We start from the raw sequence: 25,962 nt of genomic DNA on the forward strand, positions 1-25,962 counted from the left end.
CTGGTCTGTTTTGCAGTTGCCACAATATCAACTTTATAAACTAAACACTCTGAAAGTTCCCATGGATATGATACAATGAATGCAACCTAGTATACAGTATTAATAACAAACAAATATCAGTTCAACAATGCACATCATTACGTCATAAATGACACAGCTTTCAATGGCACAGCCCACCCAGTACTTGAAGCGTATGCCTCATCAGTCTGAGGCCCCCACTCCACCATACCCACACATGAACACCATTGAGAAGATGCAGCATCAGGACACCAGATTTGCCCTCAACCACAACCTAAACACCATAAGCATTGTGGACACGTTTCAACTCTTTGGCTGGCTCTCACATCAAGGCCATTGGCATGCAGCACACCTTGCCACACTTGAGGTGTCTATGCCTTAACCCACTGCCAACAAATTGGAAGAGACAACAATCAGTGCCAAGGCATTGTCTGCAGAACAGATTACGGAAAGTACAGCTCCTTCCCAAGAACAGTCAGGGAATAGAAAACTATCCCCTCTGTGATAGTCCTGTCCCCAACCCTCTACATCTTTATCCAAAGGGTTTCAGGCACCAACACTCAATAACTCTTTTTAAACAAAACATATACCTCATGCCCTGAAAAAAACTGCACACTACCCTCATTAAAGGTCAAAGCAGTGAGTGATGGTCACTACTGCAAAAAGGAGGACAAAGTATAAGATCAACATACAATTTTAATCATGAATACAAATATACAGTATAAAAGAAAACAACAAACTCACATACATGACAAGTGCAATTCATTTTTTTTATTTAACTCACCTTCCCAGAATGTCGACTACTGGCATACACTGCTGACGAACTGGAGGATGTCATCTCTGCATGTGAGCCGCTTTTCACAGAACCTCGGTCTCGATCAGTACTCCAGGAATGGTATGAATCCACATCACCAGAATGACTCACAATATTTTCAAAGGACTTTTTGCGAGCACTGACATCCACACTGCTGTTCACACTGGGCTTGGACTTAGCCGCCTCCTCTTTCTGCTCAAAGCTCTTCAGGATATTGCTGATCTTGCCTGACGACCGTGAAGGCAACGAGTTGTTGGCACTGTTTCGATTATTTTCCTTTAAGGCACTGTCACGGCTTGTTTCTGAACTCTGCTTCAGCCAGGAGTCTCGTTTGTCCTGCGTGCTGTAGTCTGGTAACCCTGATCTCCGCTGGCGTGGCACACTGTTCTCTGTGTCTCTGAACAGCTTGGAGGCCCTAGGCTCTGGCACAGGGGCTGACGTGCTGTGGCTGTTGTTGACCCTTGTCTCTTTGTCCTCCTCTTCTCCCTCACTGGCTGAGTCTCTGGCCCACTGAGCCACCTCCTCTTTGGTTCTGCTTTTCACTTTGGTGTCCTGTCACACAGCATTACTTACTGTAAGTAACACATTATTTCTGTATGTACGTGTATTGAAGATTTACACTGCTCCTGCTGTAGGAATCAAAATTGTTGGCCTGTATGTTGTCTGTATAATTGTTTTCTTTTCCTTGTGTGTGCAAAAAAAAATAATTGAAAAAAAACCCCAAAATAAACAAATAAAACCTAAAAAACATGCTCTTCATAAACTGTCACTAATAACTTTCCACACATCAGCATTATGTAACATAATCTCACGAACAACAGTACCTGAGGGGGGTAGATGTTTGTGCAGTAATGTCGTATTCTCTATTCTCCACACATTCAAATTGATTCATTCATTCTCCAGATCACCAGCAATGTTTGTAATTCATTCAGGTGGGCCTCAAAACCAACACACACACACACACACACACACACACACACATGAAAAACCCCCACCAAAAACGGAAAGCAAAGGGGAAGGCAAGACTAAGAGGCAGCTAAATTGCACTAGGGGAAGCTTGGACATTGTCTGCTTAGCTTGTGCACTACATGATCATCTTGAACGGAAGTCCTGCCTGCACCTACTTTACTTAATACACATTCTAAAGAAGATTAAGTTCACTAAGTCAAGGTTCACTAAGTTCACTGAGCAAAATACCTCAGAGTCAGAGTGCTAAATACAAGTCATCGAACCTGTTCTTTTAATTCGAGAACTAAGAGGTAAATGTTATTCTTGTGATCCTCTGTATACATATACATTGTTTTATTTATCAAAATAGCTGCCAAATAGTTTTGTTCTTCTGAAATTACACAATAATTTTCATCAAAATATGTCAGTTTAAAAAAAAAGCAAATGTCTGAACAGATACAGTGGGGATACAAATTATTTTCCCTCCCTAACAGCTACAAATGTCTACGGTCTGTACCAATGTAGTGGTTTTTTTCTCTTTAAAATCAGTTGTAAATATTCATAATTCTCTTAATTATGCAGTTTCAATTTTTCTCCCATTTTAAAACAGTTGTAAATGCCCATGGTCTCTAAATCATACAGTTTCTCTTGCTAAAAATAATGTTTGCAAATGTCTGTAGTGGGCCCAACCATACCTTTGTTTCCTCTCTTGATGTTGAAGACGACTGATAACGGCTGCTAAATCTGCTGGCTGGGAAGCTGTGCTGTTGTTCAGAAGAAGCAGGAGCAAATATGTCATCTTCTCCCTCATCATCGATGGGATAGAAAGGTTTCACTCCAGCTGATTTTCTTCGTTCCCTGGAAGGGGAAAAAAACAACACAGGCAAATATTAGCACTAGTTTCCTGATGACCTTTAATTATTCTGTTTTACTGCACAGTTACTAACAAAATTAAAAAGGCGTGATGCTGAAATCATGTTATCAAAAATAAAGCCAATTACCGTAATCGTCACCATTATAATCAAGATACAACTGGATTATTGTCACACGAAAATAAAACACAAGGGATGAAGTCTCACTCCAATTACCTCTCCCCTCTCCCACCTTTTGCTTTTTCCAAAGTGTTAAGTTTTATGACTATGACTTTATGGCTATGAACACTGGGATGTTTTTGTTGGTTTTTTTTGGTGTGTTTTTTTGTTTGTTTGTTGTTGTTTTTTTAACTAAGTCTGGATAACTGACAAAAGAAAACATTAATTCAATTCAGTAAACTATGCTGTATGAAGAAATGTTCAGGTGGTTCAGACAAACTCTCCTGTTCCTGGTTTGGGCATTGTATCAGCTTTCTGCATCACATGCAGTTCTCTGTATATGTATCTATACTGTATACATGTATGAAAAATTGAGAAAAATACTGTAAGTTCTAGAGGCTGCGTAAACACTGTATGACTGAAGAAAAAAGGCTTCAGTGTCCCTATCAATAAGAAACAAGTGAATCAGCAATGTAGAAAGTAAATCGCAAAGCTGAAAAACTGCTTGAATGTCTTTGATAAGACTTCCCCCTCCCCCTGTCCACCACTCCTCCCCCGTCAACCAAAAACTCCTCCTACACTCCCTCCCTTTTTCAACATACAAACATATACAGAGAATGAATTGATCGTGTTACACTTTTTTCACAGAGCCCACATGCACACTGTCACACACACACACATAGAATCATTTCCAATTTATCTGGGAGAAATATTCACTCGTGGCATATTCTCCAATGGCTGTATTGAGCTTGCAACAGCTGTGACATACATTAAACTATAACATACACACTCACTTTCCTGTGTCAGGCCGAGAAAAGAATTTAATACCAGCATATTACTCAATAAAAATAAACCCAAAATGGCCACACAGTATTATGACAACAACAGCTGCACAACTGTATTGACAAAGAATTGCGTAGACGGAAAGAAATAACTGATCTACTCATCAAGTCTGATAACACTAGCGGTTTCCATAGGTCAGGGAGAAAGCTGTCTCAGCCTTCTCTCAGGCTCAAGATATAAACACAAGCAGACATGGTATTCACCAAAGCTCTCTCAATCTTTTCTCAGGCACAAGATATCATTAACAAAAACAGACATAATCAGCTTTCTGAAACACTGATCTCACCAAAACTGGCCACTTATTCATAGTCATGACCTTTCTTTCCTTTTTTTTCTGTTTAACGATCCCACCTCTGGCCTTGTTCTTTTGTTTCTCCAGTACTCCTCTACTCACTCCTACAGTGACAGCCAGAGAAAAGAATCAAAGGAATTTTGTTTTGGTTGCGGGTGGGGGTGGGGGGTGGGGTCCGGGTGCTGGTGGTGGGCTCAAGGAGATCTGTGTACGAGGTACCCCGTGTGGGTCCCACCCCACCCCACCTCCTTAGCATGCCGGCAGCTATTCACAAGCAATTACAGAGTGTTTTCATTCCCTGCCAACAGCCTGTGTGTCTCCCCAACCTGCCCCCCAGACCCCCTCAAGGTTTACACAACCACATTTATGGGCACAGAAATAAGTGGCAGGCCCAGATCACACAGCCCAGCTTTCCTAAATTTAGACGCTCTGCCATGGCGGGATTCAACTGGCGTGAGTAATCCCTGCCATTACCACTACTAACTTTTATGGTCAGTCAGTGCTATAAATATGTACCGAGCCATTGTCACACTGTGTACTGCATTCTTTTTGTCACTAACCTCCCCACCACCCATCCCAACATGTGGAGATAGAGTGTGTGCATGCCTGTGTCTGAATGTATACATGTGTGAATGCATGTATGTGTGCATTTCTGCAAGTTTACACATATTGGAAATGCTTTTATCATGTGTTTTATTCCCTCCATTAATTTTACAGACCCCCACTCTATCAGAGAGATGAAACAAAAAATAAAACAAAAAAAGAATGGATGAGAGATGTAGGAAACAAACAGGAGACAAACCAAGGCAGTGAGACAAACTGACAATGAGACAAAGATCCATAAAGACTCAAACTATGATACATGTATAAAAGACACCCATAAAATATTACTCATAAATGGGCAGAACATCTTAACATGCTGCATTTTAGAAAAAGAAAGAAAAGAAAGAAAAACACCTGACCATAAAAGTTGGTAATGCACTTGCAAACAAAATTACATTTCACGTGCTTTTCTTTTTCCAAAACCCTGTGGTACATTCCCCAAGACCCCAAAATAAAGTCACACACAAATGTACATGTACAAACACATACACTACAGTATTCCACACATCCATCAAAAAACGGTGGTGATCAGTTTTTGTTGTACTATGAGGTAATTCAGGGTGAACTTAATATTTGATATAAATGTACTTTTTCAAGGATGACAATATAAAAAGTCTAAATTAATAAAACCATGTTATAATTATATATATTATGCAGTGTTTCACTGGAACACTGTTGTAGATAAAAAAAAAAATAATAATCTTGAAATCAATCTGTAATTTTCAACACAATCTTCTTCAATACTGTAGGTGTGGTAAAAGTTGTCATGAAATTCCATACTTTCCAAGACCCAGACCTTGCAGGGTAAAAATTGATTTCCAAGACTTTTCCAGCCCTGTAAAGGGTCTTCCTACTTTCCCAATACTTTCCTTCCAGATTTCCATGACCCTGTGGAAACCCCACTGCAACTGATACAGGTGATAACGACCTCACCTTCCTTTCTTCCTTCCATGGAGTGATCACAACCGAATGTTTTTTTTTTCTGTCATTGTTGGGGGGATCTGCAGGAGAAAGCATTAATTCTAAGAAAAACAAAAAGAAGAAGAAAAAGAAATGAAAAGAAAAAGGACCTTTATTTCACAGTATCTAGGGCTAGTCCACTCACCTTTCCTCTTGCATCTGGGAAAATGTTTTGATGGACTGGGTGGAGGTCACTTTGGGCTCCTTCTCTCTCTCCAACTCTTCCAGCTCCTCTTTCAGCTTGTATGACTTCTCTGAGTGGCTCTTCCTTCGGTTCTTCCAGCTGTCCAGGTTCTGTGGCAAAGCAATGACATCCAGTGCAGGAGTGTGAAATAAATAGCGATAATGACTTTTAACTTACGAAGCTTTGCCAGTATGTTGTCACATCAAGAAGGCTACATAATTCTGATTTGCACAATTTTCCACAGAAAAGTGACATAGTATTAATAATACTGATAAAAGAAGTGTCAGAGTACTAACACTGATAAAAAGAAAAAAACTAAATTATCCCTCTTCCACACACTCAACAAAACTAGGTGTTCCTGGGAATTAATATGGGTATACATATAAGAAAATCCTACTAAAAAAACAACAACAGATAAAACAAAGATTAAACTGTTTGCATGCACATTTATAGTACAACCGAAGCAAGATACTGATTTTACTTTATGATGGAATTTTACTTCTGCACAATACCCCAGAAAACCTGGAATGGTAGCCTTTATGATGAGGTAATAGCGGCCATACACAAAACCCTACATCTATAGATATTAATGAACAAGAAGCTGCAACTCACAAACGCAAAAATAATGAAAAGAATACCTGTACTATCACAACAGTGGCAGTGTACAAACTAAACCCATAAGGTTTTGATCTGAAAGGACAATCATATACACTCAGGTAATCAACTTTAACCCCTTGACTGCTGCTGCTGATTATGCTCATAAGTGAAGTCAGGTACACCACTGAAGGTCGAGGATTTCAGGTATCATTCTTTATTTAGACTTTTTGATCTTGAGACTGCATCACTTTTGTTCAGCACAATAACAATACTGCTTAGATTTCAACGTACGCAAAATCATTCTTTATTTACACTTTTTGATCTTGAACTGCATCACTTTTGTTCAGCACAAAAACAATACTGCTTAGATTTCAAAGTACACAAACCACTTCACATTCATGCTTCACTGATCTCATTTCACCAATGTTCAGCAATCAAGGGGTTAAACACACACACACACACACACACACACACACACAAAAAACAACAAACAAACAAACAAAAAAACCACACACGTACACGTGCACACACACAAAGTGAACTTACAGACTTCCAATCAGTGCTGTCGTCCTCGGAAATGGACTCGGTGATCTTCATCTTCTTGGTCTCCTTGACCAGCTTGATCTGCTCCTCGGCAGCGTGGGCCAGATCGGTGGCACCTTTGACCTTGATGAACTGCAGGGGGTCCCCCGTGCTCGTCCTTCGGGAGCTCATGGATTTAGTGCTGTAGCGGCGGGTGGGGTACTCCGTGCTGTCCGAAGATTGACGGGAGTGGCCTCCCCCATCAGCGCTGTCTGTGGACGAAGAGCGTCGCTTGGACAGCGAGCCATGGCCCGAGAGGTCCGGACTGCTGCGGTACAGCCCGCTGTGTCGGTCGGTGGAGTACATGCCGTGCGTGCTGTCGTGTTCCTCCCCCCCTCCTCCCCCTCTGTGGTGTGCGGCGGCGGTGGCGCCCTCTCTGGAGTGGTTCAGTGCCGAGGAGCTGCTGTAACGTGGGATAGGCATCCCGCTCTCATCCACCTGTGTGATTGGGGAAAAAAATTTAAAATACAGATCAGCAGCTGTAGGACCCAACCACATAGGTAATAGATTTATGTAGAATATCGCACATTTCATTTAAACACACACACACACACACACTCACACACACACATACACACACACACAAAGTTGAAATTCTAAACCAAAATTGATTGAAAAAACTTGCATATATATTATTTTATAATTAGAAACCAGATGAAAAAGCTATGATGATTTATTAAGGAGTTTAATAAGCTGTGTAAAAATAAAAGTGTGGGTATTGAGAATTGACTCATGCATGTGTCCTGGATAACTTTCTGAGTCTCTGACACACTTTGTACAATATTTTGTCATGTGGTCAAAAATAGGACGTCTCCAAAGAATTCCAATTATACAGTCAGTCCAGTCATAATATCATCACCTGTGAAGGGCAAGCACAATATGCAGCTATTTACAGCAGCACAATTTACACTTCTTTGTATCTTACAGATCTTACCACAGAATCAGTGAGCATTCTTCTTTCTCAAGCACTGAATTCAAAAAAACAGTTTTTGTTGAGTCACCACCAAACAAACAATGTATCATCAAAATATTATAATACAATGAACTTGGACGAAAAAAAACCTCACAATTACCAATCACAAAACAGTTTATATTTCTGAAATAAGCTTTTTTCTTGCCCACTTGCTGTGTTGTGTTGTCAATATCACAAAATAAAAGGAATCCTATTTACTGCATGCATTTATGAACATTATATGTAATAGACCAGAATAATATAAGTCAGACCTTATCAGCTGTTCCCTGATTATGAACAATGCAGTAAAATTTGATCAGCAAACAATGTGCGTATAGAGCGTTTGTTCCTGCTGTGAGACACCAACACAAACACAACACTTACCTCAAAAACTGACTCGTCTATACTGTCCTCGGAACCTTTGCCATAGGACACGTGCGAATCAAAGGAGCTGTCTCGCACATGCCTGGGACTATGGGCCGTCTCACTGGAATCCCTCACACTCCCTCTCGACGTGCCACCTCCATGGGATCCGTGGGCACTGGAGCGACTGTTGCTTTCCCAGGAGCACTCACGGCGCAGCTGACCGTCAGAAACTATGTGTTCCCTGTGTCGATGCTGGTTGTGGACCAGGGCAGCGAAGGCACTCTCGTCGATCCTCGGCCCCTGGTAAGTCTGTGCAGCAACACGGCCAATCCAGTAGACGGTAATGGCAACCTGGTCACATAAAGAGAAAAAGTGTGTCACAAAAATGCTCATCGTTATGATTTTGATGATGATGATGATTAGTAGTAGTAGCATTCTAAAAACCCAAGACGTGTTAAGTATGCATTCACTTTGTGAACACTCATCAATACCTACAGACACAACATGCATAACTTATATATATCTATTATAAGTATGCCCATTTGTTTTCAGGCCTGTGCAAGCACATGTGGAATACAAATATATCTATACATCTCTCTCTCTCTCTCTCTCTCTCTCTCTCTCTATATATATATATATATATATATATATGATATATGTGTATGTGTGTGTGTGCATATATATATATATATATATATATATATATATATATATATATATATATATATCATATGTATATGTGTATGTATGTATATTATTCACCATTTTTGTAAAATGTAGTCATCAACACTGACACAAAAAAGGGCAACTTGAGACACAGTCACATATGCTTTATCTATGGACACATATACCATGAGAGAGAGAGAGAGAGAGAGAGAGAGAGAGAGAGAGAGAGAGAGAGAGAACACTAAACACTGAAATGTTTTGTCATAAGCTGTAATGCTCTAGTGACATAGTAGGTACAAATCAGAACAAAAATAGTGCAAAACAATTAAAATGGAACAGAAAGTGAAAACATAATCAAAGTAAATTAGACTACTAAGGGATAAGCGGCACTTTGGTACTTTGTCATTTGCTTAAAATGTCCATGTGGCAAGCGGGTACTGTGCCTTATTTTCCCCCCAGTCGTTCGCCTCCAAGGTTTGAACAGTACATAGGAAACAAAGTACATATAATCCATATAATAATTATCTAAGCATGTGACATCGACACACATCGTATCAATATGAACACAAAGTAACATGTCATATCAATACAAACTCATAAAAATACATTGTCGAAATTGACCATCCAAATGTAACCCTTCCTTTTTGTCTATGCCTTTTTTGCCCCCCTCATAGAACCCATACTAAGTTTTTAATTGATTAATGATTATTTGGACCAATAGTAGACATTATACCTATATTTACTGCCTCAGATACATATTTTGCTAACTAGCGAGAGTATCTTATCTTCATTTTCTGCCATCAGAATGCCGAACAAATCTTTTCTCTGCACTGGAGCTGAACTGAAAAGGGTACAGGGTTTGGTTGTTTTTTTTTCGCAATTCTTCGTAACTTTTGCAGTTAAATATGAAATGGTTTTTATCTTCTGGGCTTTTGCTACACAATGGGCAAGGGGATGTTGCTATGTCTGAATCGAACCATCTTCTGTTGGCATTCAGTCCAAGTGCTCTCAATCTCAGCCTCGCAAAACAGATTCTATGCCACTTGTTTGTTATGATCTTGATATATTTCTGCTTGAAAAATTGATTTAAATGAATAGAACCATTTATACCTATCATTGCTCTCTATTTCTCCATGCCAGTTTTGTTTGTAACATGCTATAAGTCTATCTTTAAATTCAGATACAAAGCCACTCTCGTGCCCTACTCCTTGGCACATCCAGACCAGACCGAATCCATGTTCCGTTAGTGTTTTCTTGATGTGGAATACCCAGTTCTGTTTGCCCTTCTCCTCTTGCAGCAGCAGCATCTCGTATGTTTGCCTACATAATTGTGATGTTGGCAGTCTTGTAAGTTTGCGTCAATATTTCATGCATTTTACGACTGATTGATATGCAGTGGGAGCCTGCCAGTTTCGCCATACATTATAGTGTTTGATGACTGTAATGGGACACCAAGAAAGCGCTTCACTGCAAAAATATGTACTCTTTCCATTTGATTATTTTTCATGAGTCCCCATATTTCCGCTCCATAGTTCAAGACTGGTTCAATTTGTGTGTTGAAAAGTATCAAGAAAAGCTGTGCATCAGTCGACCGTAGTCTCCTGAGTGATCTTATCATTTGAATTACACCTTTTTTCCTTTTCTATTTGTTCCATCCCATGCAGATGTCAAACTCAATTTAGTTGTAAATAACATTCCTAAATATGTATATGAACTGGTTACTTTTATTTCTCTATCACCATAGCACCATTTTTCATGAGTCGAAAGATTACCTCCTTTGCGGAAAACTATAATTTTGGTCTTATCAAGGTTTACTGTTAATTGTAGTCTATCTGGTTTTGTGCTTTAAGGGCATTTAATTGATTTTGTAACCCAATGGGTGTGTCAGACAAGAGAACAACATCATCAGCAAATAGCATTAAGAACAATTCTGTTGCCCATGGTATCATTTGTATTCCATGTCTACCCTTTTTTGATAACTCTACTGCCAATTCATTGATGAAAAAGGAAAACAGCTGTGGGCTGTGAGAGATTCAAGATGGTTTATTCAATTAAGGCCATAGCCCCATATGAATAGGGGGTAATAACCGTTTTACATGTGTCATTGCAATTGGTAATATAAACAATACAACGTCATTCACAACAAACTATCAGTGAATCTAAGAAATGAGTGTCTCTCTTAATTGCAGTGCTTTATAACGATACACAGCAAAACTACGTATGATGTTTTCATCGTTAGACGCCATTAATAAACATATCCGAAACAAGCATGGATTTATATAATATTTTGGGGGAATAAATTGGATTCGTAAGTCAGTCAACACAGGGCATTTTAAAACAAAGTGAACTTCATCCTCTCTTGATTCCTTGCACAATGGGCACAAGGGCTGAGAGAGAGAGAGAGAGAGAGAGAGAGAGAGAGAGAGTGTGTGTGTGTGTGTGTGTGTGAGCCTGGAGAGAAAGAGAGAGAGAGAGAGAGTGTGTGTGTGTGTGTGTGAGAGAGAGAAAGAGCGAGAGAAAGAGTGTGTGTGTGTGTGTGTGAGAGAGAGAGAGAGAGAGAGAGAGAGAACCAAAGCCTGGTATTTCAATGACACTTCAGCGGGGATCAGGCGCAAAGATGGAAACAAAGTGCCCTCCCTTTTCCCAGGACGGCGCCATGTTCAAACATTGACACTGGCCAGCGAAAACCGCCAACACAACCATTCCCCCCTCCGCCCCCCTCTACCCCCCTCCCCCACCCCCCCCCCCACACACACACTCAAACACACCTCACCCCACCCCCCCGCGCACACACACACACACTCATTCCGGTGTCTAAAACCTGCAATAACAACTGAGGACAGACCACGAATCTCTCATTTATGTCCGCAGGACATTGAGACACATTACATGCTGCCGCTTGCACATTCCATAAACCTTCCCCCCCTAAAGCTGTGGCGGAGTCAACACTTTTTCATTACCACTGTCATAAAAAAAAAGCTCACCGCAGACGTTTTGTCTATGGCCTCCAGTTACTGGCTATCCGTTTTTGCACGCATGCAGAATGCTCATTAGGACCCCATCTCACTGACACAGCCTGTCAAAGATGTACCCCGGGCCGGGCAAAGTTTGATGCGGGCTTAACGATGTGGGTTGAGTGTAGATGACAGGAGTAAGAGTCATGCGGCTTGACTTGATCGATTATTTCTTCTTTTTTTTTCTTCTCTTTTTATCGATCTTTGCATAACATTCAGCCTCAGACTAATGTGCGAGTTGTTCCTCAAATTAGGCCCTAAATTCTCCTGACATCATGGTGAAAGACATTCGCCCTTCTGACACATTATACAGATAGATTCATGAGCATCCTCCCCCCCCCCACCCCACCACCACCCTCCCCCCATCCCCCAGCTGGATGACAACGATGGTCATCATCGATCTCTCGATGGACACACCACACACACATTTGTATGAAGAAGACCAGTATGTGTCAGTCCTCGTTAACAACAAAGGGGGTGGGGGTGGGGGAGGGGGGGTGATATATATATATATATATATATATCAGTGTGTGTGTGTGTGTGTGTGTGTGTGGACTTGAAGTCAGTGGAGATCTAAGATATAAAAAAAATGCCACAGCCAAAATACTGGCTATGCCGATATCACATAGATCTAAAGACTATAACTGAATTCCGAAACCATTTGACTACGTCCATATATATCATATATCAAGTTAGGGCCGCATCGTCAGAGAAAAACACTGCAGGGTGGGGTGAAACTCAATTACCGGGGCCTAGTTGTTATCTCAGTCGGGAACCCAAACAGGTGCGGCCCGCGATGGCAGCCGGAGAGAGAGAGTGTGAGTGAAAAAAGAAAGAAAAAAAAAAGAAGAAGAAAAAAAGAAGAAAGTCTGCCGTCTGTGCTCTAGAATTCCAAAATGAAAGGGCTTGTCACTTGCTCCTTTCTATCCGGCCCTTACAACGCGGCAGGTGGGCAAGTTTGCCGCGTCACTTGATCTCCCAGGACAGCACGGTTCTTTTTTTGTTTGTTCTTTTTTTTCTTTTCTCCTCCACTTTTCGGGCCTATCTCCTTTTCACTGGCGAACAATGCAGAGAGTGACAGGGGCGGGGGGGAAACGATAGATTCAGGTCGGGCATATATACTTTTTGTCTGCATATTATGCACATGTCTGTATCGCTTTGTATGTGAGCCGCTGGAGAAGAGTGAGAGAATTCAGATGTGTTTGGGGAAAGAATAAAATTGTTAGACCTTGATCGTCTGCCTGTCGATACCATCCAATACGTATGCATGCGTAGGTGCGTGCGTGGGAGTGCGAGACAAAGAGAGAGAGAGAGGGAGAGAGAGAGTGTGTGTATGAGAGAGAGAGAGAGAGAGAGAGAGAGAGTGTGTGTGTGTGTGTGTGTGTGTGTGTGTGAAAAATAAAAGTGTAGCTTGATTTGACCTCCGATCTTGTTTACTGATAATTATTTCTTCGTTTTCCTTCCGTTGTTTCTGGGAATCAGCTAATCGCCCACCAACACACCTCACTAATCCCTGTCACGGTGTCAAATAATGCCTTCCACCTGTAGATCTCATTCAACTGTGCGGGGAGGAAAAAACAAGGTCCCACACTCAGTTCTCGTTTCCACTTCTCGTCCCTCTTTTTTTTCCTTCGATCAAAGAAAGTTGGAAATAGGCTCTGACGCTCACACACACACAACCACACACACGCACACGCACACACACACACGCGCGGAAGGCAGCAAACAAGCCGCTGGACAACTACACCTACACGAGCGGAACTGTCAGTGGGACACAAAAATACGCCACCACACTCCCATTCATTCTACAGTACCCCATCACACAAACTTTTCACAGAGCAGAACATCGACCGGTCAGACTTGACCACTGATTTCTATCACCACGATATTGTACTGTGGAGCTCTGTTTTTTGTTTTGGCGTTTTTCACGACTTATATACGACTTTTCGGTTGTGGGCACCGTGACTGGGGAAGTCAGTCCCCAGCCGAGCATTTTGGTAATCTACAACTGCCAAGATACTAATCTTAAGCCTCGTGTGGCATTCTCTCTCTCTCTCTCTCTCTCTCTCTCTCTCTCTCTAGCGGCAGGGGTCACTGGGAAAGGTATGAAATGTCACAGACTTCAAGTTCGGTGTCGACAGATTGTTTCTGACAAAAACATACCCAGCCCTCATATAATTATAGGCTCGTAAACAGATTATAAGAAATAGAGGGTGGGGGTAGGGTCAGAAGAGAGAGAGAGAGGGTGGGGGTAGGGTAAGAGAGAGAGAGAGAGAGAGAGAGAGAGAGAGAGAGAGAGAGAGAGAGAGAGAGAGAGAGAGACTGATAATGAGTCTATATAACTGTAAAAGACAGAAAGAAGGACTTGAGAGAGAGAGAGAGAGAGAGAGAGAGAGAGAGAGAGAGAGAGAGAGAGAGAGAGAGAGAGAGAGAGAGAGAGAGAGAGAGAGATAGTGAGTCTATACGACTGTGAAAGACAGAAAGGACTTAATTAATGAATTAGTCATTGGCAGACTGGTTATATTACAATATCAAGACCTTGTCCACACCACTAGCAACAGGCGCTACCCATGCCGCACCTGTACTTTTCCCAACCGCTGTAACACCATGCCGGCTGACCGTAACTCCCCTCCCAAAAAAGCCTGTATTGGCAGTGTTCTCGTGGGAATGCACCCGACTAGAAACCTTGCGTGCACAGGTTCGAGTCCCATATTACGATAAACGGATCGAAGTTTTCACTCCACCTACCCCAGACCTTGAGTACTGCTATTGGTCTGGATGCTAAATATATATTCCGGGCGGACGAGACCATAATTATATGAAGGTCCTATGTGCAGCGTGCATTTAGCGTACGTAAAAGAATCGACTGCAACAAAATGTCCTTGGCACCCAGGAAGCGATCCATGCCAGCCGGCAGCTTTCACATTATAAAAAAAAAGAAAAAGAAAAAAAAAGGCGCGAATACATACATAATGTAGAGAGAGAGAGAGAGAGAGAGAGAGAGAGAGACAGAGACAGAGAGACAGAGAGACAGACACACAGACAGGCACACAGAGAAAGAGACAGACAGACACACACACACAGAGAAAGAGACACACACAGAGACTGAGACTGAGGTTCACTGAATTGGGGAGAAAGAAAGAGTGACATAGAGAGGTTTTGGAAACATTTGTGGGATGACCTATATATAAGAGAGAGAGAGAGAGAGGAGAGTTATGGAAAGCTGATAACAGCTAGCAATCACACATTACTAAGCAACTGTTATATATCATGGCTAAAATATTAGCATATATATATATATATCATATATATATATACATATATATATATCAAATGAACAACCTGATGTTAAAGTGTGTGTGTGTGTGTGTGTGTGTGTGTGTGTGTGTGTGTGTGTGTGTGTGTGTGTGTGTGTGTGTGCGTGCGTTCGTGCGTGTGCGTGTGCGTGCGCGCGCGCCTGATTGTAGATATCATCTGCATATAGATCTCTATAAGAGAAACTTTTTTCTTCCCCAAATTAATCCGTTAGCGTAATTATAATAACCTAAACTTCCCACGAGTCGAAAATTTGCACCTGTATTGTGTCGTTCGTTTAAGGGGGAAAAAACAGAAGTTAAAATGGTGTGTTAGGTCAAGCTGCCTAACATGACAAGCTTTTGAACGCTGGCGTCATGGCCACTGGAACTTGAGATCACATTGCGCAATTCCTTTTCCCCGTACGTCCGTGACTGTGCTGGGTGGTGGTGACTGGGGGAGCAGGGAAGGGGAGAGGAGTGTGTGTGTGTGGGGGGGGGGCGGGGGGGGGCCAAAACGAGGAAGAGGATGGTGGTGGAGGAGACGAGGTGAATCAAATTTCTCTCGCCTGCCAAACTCGCCCCTGCACACCCCCATCCAACCACTCTATCTCCTCGTTGCCTCGCCAGTGGGCTTTTTCACACAATTGTGCGATGGCAAAGCTGCCAAAAACGAAGCCGGAGGCCCCCAAGTTGTTTTTCGACATTCCAAGTTGCGGCGACGAAAAGGAGACGGTAAATATTTAACCTTGGATTGTCCCTTTTTTTGTGGGTTCAACTTGTTACTGCACAGAACCCCCCTCCCCCACCCACACGTACACACACCCAAACCCCACCCTTTCTCACTTCCCCAGTCCCGCTCCAGTCGGGGGGAAAAAAAGAGAAAAAAAAGATATCTGGTATTTGGGGTGGGAGGGTGGGAGGGCGCGAGAGTGTTTCTAGGTTGGAGAGAGAGAGAGGGGAGAGAGGAAAAACAGGATCCGAGAGAGAGACAGGCAGACAGACAGATAGACAGAGAGACAGACAGAGATCTCAAGAGCGGGGGGGTTCTCTGGAGAGTTTGGGCAGATCTATAGGATTCTATTTCCTCCCTTGAACCCCCCTCTCCTACTCCCCGAAAGAGAGAGAGACAGAGACAGACAGAGAGAGACAGAGACAGAGAGAGGCGGATCTGTTTGGCAGTCTATTCGAGGGCAGAAGTGAAAAAAAGAGGAAAAAAAACCCAACCAAGAAACCCCCACCTCCCACCCGACCCCCCAAACAACAAAAATAAATAAATAAATAAACAAATACGGAAGCGAACATGATTTAAACAGAAGACTGCAGAAACGGATACCTTCAAATAAATGTACTCGATTCATTGAGTCCGTTGAGCCACACTAATGTCGCGTCGATAATGGTAATGGATACATTAATTACTTAACGTTTCTCATGAACCCGCATCAAAACGGGATCCAGAGTAGAAAGAGAGAGAGACAGACAGACAGACAGACAGACAGACAGAGATAGAGAGACAGAGAGAGCGTAGGCGCTGGGTGCCAGACAGATTTCCCGACAAAGCACCGGTGAAGTGGAATAGGTAATGGGGTGTGATAAGACTGACGACGTGTAACAGCAAAGAGAGAGAGACAGAGACAGAGGCAGAGAGACACACAGAGAGAGAGAGAGAGAGAGAGACAAAGAGAGAAGGGGAGAAAGAGAGAGGAAGATGAAAAGAAAGAGACAGTGGGGAGAGAAAGCCAGAAAGAAAGCCAGAAAGAATCTGAAAGAAAGACAGAAAGAAAGAAGAGAGACAGAGAGAGAGAGAGACAGACAGACAGAGACAGACAAACGGACAGACAGAGAGAGAGAGAGAGAGAGAGAGAGACAGAAACAGAGAGAAAGAGAGAGAGAGAGAGAGACGTGGGGATGGTGGTGGCTGGGGGCGTGGTTTGGGAGATATGGACGCGAACGAGGAGTTGTACCGTAAATGGGGAGAGTAGAGCGAGGAAAGGGTGAGAGTGGGCTACAAGGGGAAGGTGGGGGTCCAGTGAAATCCCCTTGGGGTCTGACAGTCAGGAGACGAGTTTATTACGGGAACGAACCGGTCGATGTGTGTCCTGGGATCAAACAAGATAGCTTTCTATCATATGAAGACACGACTATGTCGGTTTTTTTCCCCCCGTGTTTTTTGGGGTTGTTTTTTTTTGTTTTGTTTTGTTTTTTAATGCTGGGGAGGTGGTGACAAGGGCGTGATAAATGGTTGTCATTGCTCTGGGGCATTTAGTACGTTAGTGTAGCGCGCGCTTGCGTCAATGACTTGAACTTAATAAATAAAAGGCAAGAGAGCTAAGAAAATAAGTTTGTCACTTGATATGATTGGGATACTTATATAGCGCCTATTACAAACATCTGCACAACAGGCTGCTTACCTGGGTAGAGCAGATTGACGACTGCCATTTGGGCGCTTATCATTCGTTTCCGATGTCATTCAATCAGGTTTGTCACGTATGCATACACACTCAGACATGCACATTTTACGTGTATGACCGGTTTTCTTTTTAACCCCGCCATGTAGTCAACCATACTCTGTTTTCTGGGATGTGCTTGTTGGGTATGCTCTTGTTTCCACAACCCACCGAACGCTATCATGGATTACAGGATCTTTAACGTGTGTATCCGATCTGCGTGCGTATCATAAACATGAAGGGGGTTCAGGCACTAGCAAGTCTGCACGTATGTTGACCCGGGAGATCGGAAAATTCTCCACCCTTTATCCCCCCAAGCGCCGTTACCAAGATTCGAAACCGGGACCCTCAGATTGAAAGACCAACGTTTTAACCATTCGGCTATTGTGCCCTTGTGTGTGTGTGTGTGTGTGTGTGTGTGTGTGTGTGTGTGTGAAGGAGGTGGGGGGTTGAGTGGACTGTGGTAATGACCAGTAAATCATGCATCCCCCACCCAATAAAGAGAGAAAGAATGGAAAGAAGAAAGAAAGAAAAAGCAAACGGGTTGGAAAAAAAGATTCCTAAAATGTCCGTCGCGCTTTCCCAACTTTCACGCCCGCCCCTCCCTATCTTCTCTCGTATCCTTGTTGTTTTTTTTTTCAGTACAGCCTTCAATTGGTCGATAAATCAAAAGAAATGAAAATCCCCGCAGGACAACTGAGAAGGAACCCCGGAAATTCAAAGCGATTCATCTCTATCTCTCTCCCGCTCTCTCTCAAAATAACAACAACAATGTTACTACTACTACTACTACCACTAGATCTACATATTACGGAGGATTCAACAAACGGCTTCAATTTTTCTACCTATACTCCGAGCAACAGAGATTCTTTGGAAACAATATCCATTGATGTGATTGTAACTTCACGCTAACTTAGAACGCCACACAGTGACAAGAAACTAACAGATTCTCGGATGTCCACAAGATTCTCATTAACCCCTTGACTATTGAACGACGGTGAACTGAGATCTGTGTGGCAGTTTAGAAGGCAGTTATTTCTTTCTGTGTGCAACTGATTTGCTGAACAAAACTAATGCCATCCCTAGAGGAAGAAGTCCAAATACATAATGGTGACTGATGCCCTCATCTGTAAGCTCTGTCTGATCTCACTGAATGGGGCGACAGCCCGTCACTGCCGAGCGTACTCGTAAGCAGCAATCCAAGAGTTAACTGTGCATGCATACACATGGCTGTTTCCAGTCTCCCTGGTCTAGGTATTGTGGCTGTTGTATTTCTCGTTGCTACCGCTCCCGGCAGTCCATCGACCCGCTGATTCGATCAACAACACTTGTATTCAATAAGCAACACTCCCAATAAATGTTTCATCGGAAGCTAGCCGTAATTTAAGTAACTGCGCACTCATAAACAATTAAAAAAACCCAAAAAACAAAAAAAAACAAAAAAACCCAAACAACTAATGCTGGGCAAAATGCTGATAAAGCCTAAATGCCGTGACATTGATATGATTATGAAAATTATTATTATACCTTGAGCTGAAAACATACAAGTTCTATGTGTCTGTTCTGTGTCTCTTGTCTGTCGACATCGGTGGATGTTCATATCTACAGACCTATCTATCTATTGTTATTTGTACTACTGCTGTTGTTGCTGATACTCCTACTGGCACTACAACTGCTGCTACTGATCACTGCTGTCGTCGTTCCTTCCTGCAACTACCGAAACTCCTGATAATGCTGCAACAGGTCACTTCTGCCTCCGCTGTTTCTCCTCTTGTTGTCGCTACATTTCAGAAAGTCCAACACACCTGTCCCGTTTCGTTCCCGATCTGATTTTCCAGTCATGCTGATGGCGTCACTTGCAAATTGCGTCACCCGCATTTTTTTTTTTTTTTTTTTTTTTTTTTCAACACGCTGACAACCGCGCAACCATCATTCCGCTACAACCACAACTGAACGCAAAGTGAAAGAACAATTATTTAATAAAATTTCAAACGTTACCCAGTGGACCATCAATAATATGTCCGCAAACTTCGGTAGGACAGTCAACTGCACTTCTTTGGGGGTTTGCTGCTCTGCCCCTGATGCAACGCCTATCAAGAGTTTAACTCCCTTGAGAACCGACAGGAGCTGTGCAATGCTGCAACCATGTTTCGGGCTCAGATCATTCCATCGCTGCAGACTGATTCCCATTGGCCGAGTCAGCCGATCAGGTCGTTAACGTCGATCGATGCTGACCATTATACGCGCATCAGAGAGCAGTGTGAATCATTGCCAATACTCGTTTACAGTCGTAACTACCGAAATAAAGAAATGCTTTTTCTGTGTTCTCTTTTTGTTGATTTTGTTTTAAGGACACGCACGATCTTTCTTGACCAGTTGATGTCTCTTGATCTACCTCCCTCTCCTCTCTCGTTTGATGTATGCCTATCAACGTAACGCAACATGTTCTTACGTATAAAAATAATAATTTAGCACAAATACACACGCGCGCGCGCACATTATGCACAGAGAGAGAGAAAGCGCGCGACGGTGTGCGTGTGTGTTTGTGTGTATTTCACTAAACTGCGGCTTTAAGTGTTTGTTTGTTGTTTGTGTGTGTGTGTGTGTGTGTGTGTGTGTGTGTGCGCGCGCGTGTGCGCGCGCGTGTGTGTGTGTGTGTGTGTTTTAATGTGTGTATTAGATTGGGTGATCTTTATTATCCCATCAACACCCAAACCCAATGCCCGTCTTCCTCTCTCTCTCTCTCTCTCTCTTGTATTAGTCTCTATTGATATGGCCGATGGGTCAAAGGCAAGGCCTAATCAATAAATATGTCAAGACTCAAGACTCGGTGTCTATCTCTGTCTCTCCACCCTTCACCCCCTCCCCTCTCTCTCTTTCTGGGCTCCTTTCTAAACTGCGAACAGTGTTTCCCACGGAACATAGTTTGAAAACCACGCTTTTGCGATCAGCGGGAAGGACACACAGCAAACACCGTGTAAGTGTCTGATTACCTATGAAACGGACGAGAACCAACGTAAACTACCATTAATCAGGATCGTTTTTACCTCAGCTGCGAACCAAACCGGTAGCGGCGGTTCCGTTTGAACCAGCGCAAACACCCAGCAGAGGTGAAACACAATGTCTTGACGTTCGTTGGGGACTTGGTCTGTAACGACAACAGCCTTTTCCAGAATGAGTCAGTCCCTGAGCGTGAACATGAAATCTGATACCTACGGAGAAAACATGCATAGATTCTTTTTTTTAATCAAACGGTTTTTTTTATGTTATTGAGTATACACACAAACAAGTGACAATCACACGTTTCTAAGTTATATGACTAAAAAAGACTGTATCAAAATTAAAACAAAATTAAGTAATGTTAAACAAAAAACATGAACAGCAAAAGGGACTACTGCAACAAAAACAAAAACGGTAACAAAACAACAAATACTCCTCTCGCTATAGGTCATCAGTCAAAGATTACCTACCTTATAAATATGTAGACCTCATTTAAGTTGTAAGCAAGTGGACCTTTTTCTGTTGAATAACAGTGGGTGAGACGTACATTGATGTTGTAACCGAATCTGTCTTCTTCTTTCTTTTTTTTCGCGTTTCGCGCAGAGGTGCAATATCACACAGACACACACACGTCTGTAAAGTTCTTTTCACCCCTCCTCTTGCCAGCGACGCTAGCTAACTAAATATACACATAATTGTACGTGTGGCTGACTCAGAGTTCAGGAATCCCGTTCGATAACAGTGAGGACTCTGGCAGGTTAGAGGGGCTGCCGTGACCTGCGCACACATTCATTAATTCTGTTGACTCAGTCCTTCCTTCCTTCTCTTTCTCTACATATTCAAACACAACAACATTATTGTTGGAAACACTGGATGCCTGTATATGACTGTCTGCCCCTCCATGAGACTGAGAATGAGATGGTATAATTCATCGCACATGCACTCAAGTTGGTCTTCACTATGTGACATACGCTTCACCTCTTAAATGCTTTCTGCGGATAGAGAGAGAAATCTTTGACAGCCCTTTCATAGTTTGGTGACATTGATAAGTGAAGTCTAAAACAGGAGAGAGAGAGAGAGAGAGAGAGAGAGAGAGAGAGGATGGGGGTTGCGAATGGACACACACACACACACACACACACACAGAGGCGCGAGCGCACACACACTACTGTCAGTTTCTTAAGTTCTAACAGACCGCAATTTGCCATCAAATACATACTGTGTGAAAAACAGCAGGAGGCGGATAGGGGATGGAGGGGGTCATTTTAAATGCCGAGAAAAAAAAATGACAAGCACACTTACAAAGTTCTCTGCACTGGCCTTTCTAGAATACCGTCAAATTTATACCCTGCAGGGCAACATGTATAAGGAGTGAGGAAAAGCAAGCAAAATTTGGAGAGACAGCGGGAATTCATCCACAAGCGGACAAGTTGCACTGTGACTCTCCCCAGAGAACACGCAGCTGAAGAAGACCCAGCCAGACACGGCACGCGCACAGAGATTTGACAGGAGATCGTTGGCGATGTACAGCAGTGGATGCATCCCAACGGCCGTAAGGTCATGGGGCATGATTGTGGTGGTAGTGGTGGTGATGGAGGTGGCGATGAAGTTCTCTCTGTCTCTGTCTTTCTCTCACTCCAAACGACCTGATGGTCATGAAGCATGATGATGGTGGTAGTTGTGGTGATGGAGGTAGAGATGAATTTCTCTCTCTCTCTCTCTCTCTCTCTCGTGTGTGTGTGTGGGGGGGTTTGGGGGGGGTGGGGGGTAGGAGTGGGGGACAAGGGGGAATATAGAGGGAGTGGGGGGCGGTATCACATCCCGCCACAGATTGTGTGTGTGTGTGTGTGTGTGTGTGTGTGTGTGTGTGTGTGTGTGTGTGTTCTTCAATCTCTCTGCTACTGTCTGAGGAGTTGTTTTTGGGTTGTTGTTTTTTTGTGTTTTTTTCCTCAATATGATTCACTATAATTTTGAGAGAGACAGAGAGAGAGAGAGAGAGAGAGAGAGAGAGAGAGAGAGAGAGAGAGACAGACAGACAGACAGACAGAGAGAGAGAGAGAGAGAGAGAGAGAGAGAGAGAGAGAGAGAGAGAAGATACTGCTTCGAAGTATAGTATCAGCATGCGCCTGAAGCGGGAAGAGTGGCTTGAGGTGGGGAGGTTGGAGGATGGGGGTGAAGGGTGAGGTAAAAGTGGACTCTTCAAAGGAGGCGTCCTCGATAAAGGATTAGTTGCCCTTGTTGACACTGGGAAGAGGTGTGAAAGATGCCTCGTCCCATCGAGCGTGCTGTGGCATGTAAGATGGCCTTCACGACCTCCGTCAACATACGAATTTGACGACCTTCCAAACACAAGCGGTTTTAATTACTATTGCTGGAGGAGAGAGAGGGCGGGGGGGGAGGGGGGGGGGTTGAAGCCGTATTTAATGGAGGCGTGGAGGTAGGAAGAGAGAGAGCGATTGGGGGGGATGGGGGGTAGGGGGTGGAAGGAGAGCGAGAAAGAGAGAACGAGAGAAAGACTGAGAGACACAGACAGACACTGGTATGTGTTTTCGTTCCTTCGTTCAAAGCCTTTTCACTTTGAGTGATTCAAGACGCATAGCACATACATACATGTGTGTGTGTGTGTATGTGTATGTGTGTGTATGTGTGTGTGTGTGTGTGTGTATGTGTGTGTGTGTGCGCACCTCTCTCTCTCTCTCTCTCTCTCTCTCTCTCTCTTTCTCTCAGTGTGCGCTTTAGTGTGCTCGCGACTGTGCGGGTGCGCGTTGGTTGGATAAACAGACCATGGTAAGTTCATTTATAATTCACTCTCTCTCACTAAAGCAAGCAGAGTACAAGAATATAGTTTCCAAGTAACAATAGAAGCAGCAGCAATAATAGCAGCAGTAAAACAGTCGTAGAAGAAGTAGAAGTGTGTTTTTTTTTGTTATCTTATTTCTTGGGGGAAGAGGTGAAGGGTTTTGTGGGTGTTACTGTGTGATTGCTGTCGCCGTTGCCCATGTAGTAAAAAAAAAAAAACAAAAAAACCCAGGAAACTGAAATTACATCTGAACACACAAAACCTATAATGAACTTGCTTTCTGTACATGAACAGCATTCATTTGCATTTGCAATTTCAATGTCACTCTGACTCACCAAAACATTTCAGCCAGGCTTGTACCTGGCACCACAGGTATCTATCTCACCCACAGCCTGAACAAGTGTGTGCTACTAATGTTTATAAATAAGTTTATACTCCCACTTTCACTGCCACTAAACAACATTGCCCAACCACGCTCGCCCCGTTTCCAGTGAGCACAAAAGCGATCCCTGAATTCACCACAACCCAGACTACGGCCGTGGAGCACCGCCACTCGTAAAATGCCTGTCGGGCCTTCTCACTTTTGGTAAACGAGGGTAGCCATACGAATTAATCGCAAAGCGCTTGAACGGCTATGAATACAGACCCTCGTATTGCTTTTCTTCAGACACTGAAGGAAATGAAAATGGAACCCGCGTTCCTGAGATGCGTCATCCTTTCTGCTATTGGCAACGGGCAGAGGATATAGTTTATTTCTTTCTTCTTCTTCTTTTTAATGCATTTCATTGGCGAAATATGCCAACATTCCACTGTGACAAGACACGACCGACAACTCTTAGACTTTGACCTTATCAGTTTAAATTACCTAAGCTTAAATACAAAAGCCACTTTTTGGTTTGAATTCGGACAAATTGATTTTCTGATGAAAAATACGAGCACTACACATGATCAAGATTCTAAATGGATAATAACAACAACATGCTTTATATCATTAAAAAGAAAAAAAAAGTGTGTGTGAGTTGTGAACACGTCTTCCGTTGTTTTTACTCGTCTTTTTTCGGGTTTGCCTTCTGATTCCTTGAAAAGATTACAAAGTGTATTATACAGCTAAGCTCAATGACTGAAATTACATTAAACAATGAATTTTGCATATATATATGTGACTTACAGCAAGCACACACCACCCTGCATACGCGTACTTTGTTCATTAATGACAAGAAGGGAGAGAAAGGGGCAGACTGACTGATCGAGACACTGAGATTCAGAGTAAAAGAAAACAGTTAAAGGTCCTTTCTTCAACAACTGACACAGTTCAGTGGTCATGTGTACATCCAGTTGGCAAACCCAAACGTTCACATGTATGCATAAAAAAAAGCACCTACCATGTCAATCAACCTGACGATGAGTCATACAGCTGCAATGAAGTGTCACTCGTTAAAAAAAAAGAAATCTCCTTTCAAACGCATGCGTTGAAATATTCATTCCATCTGCAGTTAACCAAACATCCTGTGTACGGAAAGCCTGTTCCTGAATAGCCGCACACAATTTTTTTGTTCACCAACCCTATACAAATGAAAAACTGTTTACATGCCACGTTGAATAGGGATTTTGTGTGTGTGTGTGTGTGTGTGTGTGTGTTTGTGGCAGCCGCTATACAAGTCGCTGCGTCGTGCTGACATTTTTTCTCCCCCCCCCCCGCCCCCCTCTCTCTCTGTTCAATCTATTTATCCATCTATCTATCTATCTATATATGTATTCACTTATATAAATCCATGATATGTAAACAGTGATTCATATGATTCAGATGAATCATACAGAAGGAGAAAGAAAAACAAAAAAAAAACAAACAGGAAGTGCGATTCCTGGTATATAAATTTGCATTTGATGTTGTTTCACAAGTCCCTCTGAATTCCATAAAATACTGTTCCACAAAGCGATTCACATTCATGAAATCTTTTCATCCCAGTTGCCCTGATCCCGTTCAAAACTCGTTCTGCAAAACAACCGGACCCCGTACGACATTGCTGGTTAAAAATAGGTTGAAAGTAATTCGCGAAGTCTTAAAATAAAAACTGAATGCTGATAACTCTAACGGGATACGAACTGTTTAGCATCATTCTTTTCAACACAGCAGTTACGCCACTGAAGGAGCTATAAAGTGCGCACGCAATAAGTTTCTCATAAAACTATTTCCGGGCAGCAATGAACAAATTGCGCTTCAAGAAGGGTGGTCCATAAAATTATTTACACACACACAGTGACACAATCACACACACACACACACACACACACACACACACACACACACACACACACACACAGAGGCCACCAAATGGTTTATAGTTATAAGATAATTATATAAGACTAATGCGGTTGATAAATTCAAACTACATAAAGTCACCGACTTTGCGGGTGCACGCGTGTATCTTTGTGTTTGCAAAATACATGCAAAGTGTGCGCATGTATACATACGCGTGCGATCGTGGGTGCCTGAATGTTGTATACATGTATCATGTTGGGGGGGGGGGGAGGAAGGGAGAGGAGGCAAAAAG

General features: G+C 42.7%; 1 protein-coding gene across 3 annotated transcripts in view; it reads right to left on the minus strand.

Annotated features, from left to right (window-relative positions):
• LOC143283780 (uncharacterized) overlaps nucleotides 1-25,962 on the minus strand; it is a 333,779-nt gene that overhangs the window by 35,013 nt on the left and 272,804 nt on the right. For all 3 annotated transcript variants that reach the window (XR_013055451.1, XM_076590144.1, XM_076590145.1), the window contains exons 6-10: nucleotides 8,209-8,541; nucleotides 6,837-7,310; nucleotides 5,655-5,803; nucleotides 2,476-2,638; nucleotides 803-1,384 (exon numbers count right to left, since the gene is read on the minus strand). Coding sequence is in view for 2 of the 3 variants with exons in the window: in XM_076590144.1 (XP_076446259.1) it covers nucleotides 803-1,384; nucleotides 2,476-2,638; nucleotides 5,655-5,803; nucleotides 6,837-7,310; nucleotides 8,209-8,541 (1,701 nt within the window). In the remaining variant the exon portion in view is untranslated. The remainder of the gene's footprint in view (nucleotides 1-802; nucleotides 1,385-2,475; nucleotides 2,639-5,654; nucleotides 5,804-6,836; nucleotides 7,311-8,208; nucleotides 8,542-25,962) is intronic.

This window comes from Babylonia areolata, chromosome 7, assembly GCF_041734735.1.
Source record: "Babylonia areolata isolate BAREFJ2019XMU chromosome 7, ASM4173473v1, whole genome shotgun sequence".
Lineage (NCBI taxonomy): Eukaryota > Metazoa > Mollusca > Gastropoda > Neogastropoda > Buccinidae > Babylonia > Babylonia areolata.